The sequence below is a fragment of the Bombus vancouverensis genome, chromosome 8 (assembly GCF_051014615.1).
Source record: "Bombus vancouverensis nearcticus chromosome 8, iyBomVanc1_principal, whole genome shotgun sequence".
Taxonomy (NCBI): Eukaryota; Metazoa; Arthropoda; class Insecta; order Hymenoptera; family Apidae; genus Bombus; species Bombus vancouverensis.
This window is the reverse complement of record NC_134918.1, coordinates 10,656,604-10,663,653: the sequence shown is the minus strand read 5'-3', so window position 1 is coordinate 10,663,653 and position 7,050 is coordinate 10,656,604. Positions and strand designations below refer to the sequence as shown.

General features: G+C 28.9%; 1 protein-coding gene across 4 annotated transcripts; it reads right to left on the bottom strand.

Moving 5' to 3' along the window:
- Positions 1 to 172: 172 nt before the first annotated feature.
- LOC117162711 (cytosolic carboxypeptidase-like protein 5) lies at positions 173 to 6,604 on the bottom strand. 4 transcript variants are annotated; one of them, XM_033344573.2, is made up of 12 exons: positions 6,387 to 6,604; positions 5,837 to 6,078; positions 5,609 to 5,749; positions 5,224 to 5,516; positions 4,809 to 5,147; positions 4,432 to 4,703; positions 4,211 to 4,358; positions 4,018 to 4,114; positions 3,643 to 3,943; positions 3,362 to 3,569; positions 3,120 to 3,281; positions 173 to 1,249 (listed from the first exon to the last, which is right to left on the bottom strand). In XM_033344573.2, the coding sequence occupies exons 3-12, from the start codon at positions 5,721 to 5,723 to the stop codon at positions 614 to 616; spliced, it is 2,571 nt and encodes an 856-aa protein (XP_033200464.1). In that variant the 5' UTR covers positions 5,724 to 5,749; positions 5,837 to 6,078; positions 6,387 to 6,604; the 3' UTR covers positions 173 to 613. The 4 variants fall into 4 exon arrangements, with proteins under 4 accessions (XP_033200464.1, XP_033200467.1, XP_033200468.1 ...); XM_033344576.2 differs by lacking the exon at positions 6,387 to 6,604 and having other exon boundaries at positions 4,018 to 4,060; positions 5,837 to 6,334; XM_033344577.2 differs by lacking the exons at positions 173 to 1,249; positions 6,387 to 6,604 and adding an exon at positions 1,598 to 2,369 and having other exon boundaries at positions 5,837 to 6,327.
- Between the last annotated feature and the right edge of the window lie 446 nt (positions 6,605 to 7,050).

The following is a 7,050-nucleotide window of genomic DNA, read 5'->3' as shown; positions in this document are numbered from 1 at the left end:
ATGTTAAAAATGTTACTGAGGATAATTCGGTATTGTATATTAGTGTTTATTATATTTTTATTGTTTTGTCTTTACATAAATAATATATCATTCTAAAATTTATATACGTACGCATTCACAGTAAGAGGTACTATAGAATAGTATACTGTACTGTAATTTTAAATTAAATTAAATTTCATATAATTCGATTTAATCGTATAAGTATCATTAGACTGAGATGTTTTCACGAAATTATTTTACATTATTTTATGTAATACAAACATAACATCTTTAAATTTTCTGTTTGAAAAAATAAAAAGAAAATAAATATATCTTCACTTTTCTTCAACAACATGATAAATTATTTATTATTTTTCCTTGTGGCTACTAATTAAATAATTTACGTAATTTCCGTAATTACGTAATAAATATAACTTATATATATTTTTTATGTTTAAAGTATTTGTCTAAAAGAATTTATAAAGCTACAACAGATCGCTAAAGCATTAATTTTCTACGGCATCATGCTTTACGGGCTAATTTAGAATTCTGTTTGCATTTTCGTTACTCAATAAGTTTGCAATTACTATACTACCTCTATTGATTCTTTCTGCTTGGAAGACTTCGACTTGTTTTATTCCATTTTATGACAATATTTCTTCATTGCTTTTGTAGTCCCTCTTACGTTTTGCTTGTTGGACAAAAACAACGTTTTCGATGGAGATTTTATCGTTTCCGGAACGTTGTTAGATGACTCGCCAACTTCCGATTTCCCTTTATTTACTTTCATAGAAACAATTTTTAATCTTTTCGCTCCATGTTTTACAATTGCTGTTTCTTCGGAAGACAACGCCATCTTGGAGAATTTGTTTGTCGCTATTAATTTTTTATTCGCATATTGAATATCTCTTATTTCTGAAGAATCGTTGATACATCCAAAACATGAACTTTTCAAACGATTCTCTGAAGTTTTTAAAAATGACTTTACGATACTTTTTGGTCCAATTACAGGAATTTTTGAACTGCTCTCGATATCATTAACGCATTGATTTTTTAGCGGCCTACGAGTTACAGTTTGTCGAACTTTTTTATTGTTTTTTATTCTTTTTACTGCGGTATAAAGAGACGTAGTACGACGAATGATGCATGGTTTTTTTACGAAACTTGTTTCACTCTTCATCGAGTTCTTTAACCCAACGGAAGAGTTACTTATTTGAGATTCAATGTCTTTTAAATTATAAGAATCTGAAGGTATAATATTATTATCGTCCTGTGAATAAAAGCGCAAATAAGAAAATAAATACAATGTGAGAAACATTATATACTAAATAACTTGTGAGAGAGAGATTGATTTGTTCTTACTTTCCTACAATCTTTTGCCCCACCATTCCTGATTATATTAGAGTAAGAAAAGGCAGAATAACATTTCTTGTACAATAATGGATTCAACAACATTTCATTCAACATTTTCATTTGACTTATGGTTGCAAACCTAATTCACATAATAGTTTATGAACAAAATGTTTAATGTATTAGAAACATATAAATTGTATGACAATTAATACAGTACTGGGACTAAGGAGATTACTAGGAGTAAAATAAAAATAAAGTAAATAAATTATTGCTAAAAATACTGTAGATTTATTAAAACAATAGGACATGTATATGTATTCATGTGTGTGTACATATATGTGTAGAATAGGATACATTATAAAACTTGAATACATGAATTTATACATAACACTCCTTTTGATCAGTAACAACACTTACATTCAAGTAATGAGAAGCATGACAATAAGTAGTATATAAGTTCTCTTATGATTTTTAAGCATGGTAGCTTGATTTATATATATGTATAAATATGTACCATGATTCTTATATATATATATATACCATGCTATATATGAGAATATATACAATACATATATTTATCTTTAATAGTAATTTTATGTGACAGTACAACACACATTCATACTTGTTTTCATAACAGACACATGTACTTTGTATCTTTTCCTTTAAAAGCAAGGAAGTACATAAAACAATTAATTTTATAACTTTGTCATTTTAAATTGTATCAGCAATAAACAACAAATTCATTACAAAAGACATTTACAATTATTGTCATTCGTTTTATTAATTACGAGATACTAAATTCTAGTTTAAAAATCTGCACATCTTTTTTTAAAAAGACTCCATCAGCCGGAGATTTATAGTTGAATCATCTAAATCATTACGTTCTGCTTTTTTGCTAAAGAAATAGATATCATTAATCACACATGTGTGTATTTCTTACTACTACTCGCATCCACAAAATAATTCACAAGTGCATGTAGTATTAGTGTAAGTGCACTTATCTATTGTCACCAGAAGCATAGTGCGTCAAAAATTGTCTAAAGAAAATAAAAAGAGAATATATTTTTCTGTTAAAAATATAAGCATTAACATCGAATACTTTATATTCCATCATTTGGTTCTAATATAAAAGAATAAAAAATAGTACAGTCTTAAAAATTTCATATATTAAACATTGCATCATGGAAACACCATTAAGCGGTAAAAACAATGTATGTACAGAATATGTATTTGTTAATATAATGAACGCAACTTTAAAACTATAAAAAATTGCATTTTGTACACACTTTGTAATTAAATTATATAAGTCTAAAAAAAGGATAGAGAAACGGTTTTTCCATAAACCTTTATATAAAAGTATACCAAATATTATTGTCATGCATACATCTGTATTAGATTGGAAGACCCATTAGTTCAACATAATAAAAATTTTACAAGATTTATATAGTCGCATATTTAAAATATAATAAATACCTAATATATTACTTTCCTAAAATTTCTCATTTACAATATTGCAATATAAAATAAGGACAGAATGTTTCTACAATAAAAAGTTCATAATTTCGCAATATTGAATTAAGATAATATACAATTTATATGTATACAAAATCTCTCTCCCACATTTTTAACGAGTAACAGAATGTGCAGTTTATTTAGGCACTAATGTGTCTTGATATTAAAATGTATATGAAAGCATATCAAGTTAATAGTATTATGAATTAAGAGAGTACACACTGTCGTATATTAACAGCTGCAAATTCACTCTCATTATTTACATCAAAATTTACCTTATGTAGAGATTTGCCGTTTGGCGAGGAAACATTGTTCACATATGCTAATTTTAAATAAGACTTTACACCTCTTAAAGAACGATATTGGCTATTTGGCAGTCGACTGTTAGGATTATTATTTGTCAGGTCAAGAATTGAAGGACCTAATGCTGCTCCAACCTGTAAACATAGCCGGACGATTATTTGTTATCTAATTACTTACGAAAAGATTCTAAGTATATAATAGCGAAACATGTCACCGCTTCGAAAACTGCTGGAGTATACTTTGGTGGAACAAACATATGTGTTACGGTTTTGTTCACACCATCACGAATTCTTGAAGGTATTGAATTTACTAAACGTCCAGAATTATAGTTACACTCAAGAGTATAACTACGTATCAATCCAGTGAGTTTATATACAGCTACTCGACCCGATCCTTCTCTTGACATACCGTCTCTCTTATCTCTAAAAATAAATTGTTTACATGGGATGTAAAAGTTAACATGACATTGATCATAACAATAATAATAAGACGTACATAATATACATATTTCTTTCTGTAAAATTGCACGAAGTAAAATGAAAATTTGGATTGTTAATGGACATTAATTTTGGTAAAAGCATACACATTATTGTGTCCTCTGCATTATCAAAGTAGTTGCCATACATGAAAACACCCTTTTTTGAAGCATGACCATGAAGATCAATATATAAATATAATCCAGAGTCTTCTTTGGGTAATTGTCCTATACCAATAGCTGTATAAGTCTTTTTATCAGATTTAAGTTCTACAGAATTATTACTTTCTTCTGCTTTATTACACAGGCCTTCTCCACCACCTTCACATAACGTGAATAAATAAATAAAAGAATTTTTCTGATCACGTTCAATAATTCAATTCTAAATATCGTACCCTGAGGTATGTCATCCAAATCTGTTTTTGGTGATGCACATTCCTGAAAAATTTCCGGTTGATCTTTACGCTTTTCGTCTAAAGACATAAGTGTTACCTATTGTTAAAACAGTTGGTTAATACTTAGTTTCTTTATATACGAATTAGTATGTGTTAATATTTGTATACACGGAAAATTGTATTTTTTTGTTACCTGCTGGAGTAATCTCGTCGTTGTATCGCGTACTATATTTGCAATTGCACAAGAGGAATCAATAACAGTTAACGTATTTTCGCCATTTCCTATACACATATTTGAAATCTCGTCCTCTTTTGGCAGCTGATACGTATGATGATAATACCTTAACAATAGTTTCATTTTCATTAATTTCTCCATCATAATATTAAGACATTAAAGCATCATTGCTATTTTACCTTATCAAATTTCTTGCAGCATATATAGTTGGATGATCTTTTAAAGAAGGATTGAGATAGACTCTATTGAGATTTATTCCTCTAGTATCCATTCGGTAATGACCTCTAACTACACCATCAGGGTTGAGCATTGGTATCAATTTGAACACATAAAGGCGACGAAGATTAATTGCAATGTTATCCTCGCGATTTATCAGAAAATTAAGGAAACCATTAAAAACAAAACTAGATGGTGTTTCTCCTGGATGGACTCTCGCACTAATAAAAATTACCTATATATATATATACATAAGAATTTTAGTATAAAAACACTTCTTTTATATATCTGTAATTACAATTTTGTAACTTTTATGTAGAGTTTCAAATAAACTATATACTTTTTTATCCCAAAATTTAAAAGGTCTTTCCTCAGTTTTTTCAGGAAACATGTTATTCAGTCTATCTTCTCTCTCCGTTGATATGTTATGAAATGAGCTTATTGTTATTAGATCCATCCTCCGTCCCTCTAAAGATTTTATTGCACATTCTCTATGATAATAAACATCATCTGCAGATGTTATACTTCTCTTTAATATTCTTGCTTCAACTCTTCTCAAATAATTTTGTAGATCGGTGTAAGAAAAAGGGTAAGTGAATGCAAAATATGTTATCGCTTTTGGATTTTCAGGAGCAAAGTAAACAAATGACAATGTAAAATCACTTCCTTTTTGATCCAACTGAAATATTGTAAATTTATATAGGAGCTTGGAAAAATAAAGAAGAATTACTATATTTAGACTATTTAAAATTTACAGTGTAGGTAGGTTTATCGCGGATCCTTTCCCAATGCAGATGACCAGGTACAACTTTAAAAACCGGACACATTCCTTGACTGAACATTTTAACTTGTTTATTCAAATTAATTATATTGAATTTTATATAAACTCCTGGAGTACTAGCTTTAACGCCAAAGTAAAACCATGTTCTGTTGTTGTTTTGATATTGTGTTCCATGACAATCATGTTTTGTCCATAAATTAAACTCATAATCTGTAGCATCTTCTGAATTTGAGCTTCTACATGATTTATTCTCTGTTTCACATGCATCTAAAGATTAAACAATTAAACATGGAATTATCAATTATATGTTAATGCACATCATACATGAATGTAGGTCACTGCAGAAGATGGTAGTTTACCCTTTTCAAAAGTCTCTGGCACTTTTACTAGTTCAACTTTCGCTAAATTAGCTGAGTCAAAATTATTATAAAATGAGAAACCGCCACATATAATAGAGTCACCTGGATTTGCCATGATGTGTCAAAAGGTTATGAGGTTGTCTGTAAAATACTCGCATGAAATGTTTTACTCATGCATAAAGAACATAATATTTTGAAAGGTGTACACATTTGTAATTGTATTCTTACTTTCTCTGATATTAAGTGCAATTTTCTTCATTCGTAGCGTTACTTTCATATTAAAAAAGTCATGTTTGACAGTTATCTCGAAATCGTTACGATTTCCAGTCAAAGAAAGTCCGCCCTTTATATTACGAAACAATTAATATATTTTCAGAATCGAGATAAACACCTTTTTACATTTATTTTCGCTCACAAGATATGTGATACGTTATATTCACGTAATATTTCCACCAATACCATTGTTGTACCTAATGCAAACATGTTTACCACTTCATTATAGTTTTCCCATATCTCGAATCTAATAATTATGATAGAATAACGGATGTCATTAATTTTCAATTGTTTTAAACTCTTCTTGACGTATTCAGTGATATGTTAGTAAAGTTTTAATCTTTGTCCATTGAATCACATTCGAGATTAATATGGAAATTCGCTTGACTTTCCAAAGTATTACCTTACCGTGGAAATCTATTTTTTCATTATACGTTATGTAACGTAACATTTTTTTTTAATTATTTTTTTCCTATTATATATACCTGAATTGAAAAAAACCTACCAAGAGCGTTTAAAATAACAAGACACAGATATCACAAAATGTACCGATCAACAATTATTTGATTCAAAAAGAAATAGTTACACTCTAATACAATGAAATACTATTTGTAACGAAACTGTACGAATCAGTGAATATATAGGTGGGCTTTCTATTAACAATTATTATTGTCAGCATAATTTGGCACAATACTCCGATTATTATACACTTGTCTAGTCCTGTTAAATCATATGGCGCGAACAGAAATGCCCAATCAAATACTATCATCGAATAACTCTTAAATAATTGTGTGGACAACGTCTTACATGGTAACAAATATACTTTCTCATATTTAATTATGCATTTTCGATATCTTATCACATATATCAAGATCAATGGTGTACTTAATAATAATTAAAATTAAAAATTTAAAAATTCTAGATACGTGTTATCTAAATTATCGATAGGTACATTTACCGATAGCTAGCGCACTCTATGTTGCGTATTATTGCAGTCTACAGTGTGGATAAGAATTAAGTCAACAAGGATCGATTCCAAACATTTCAGTGCTTCATTCATTCTTACAACGAATCGAACGTGTGTTTAATCTACAAAATTTATGTTGTCACTTTTATAATAAAAGATACGAAGCTAAATGGAAAAGGCGATTCTGACAGTTCGTTCATTC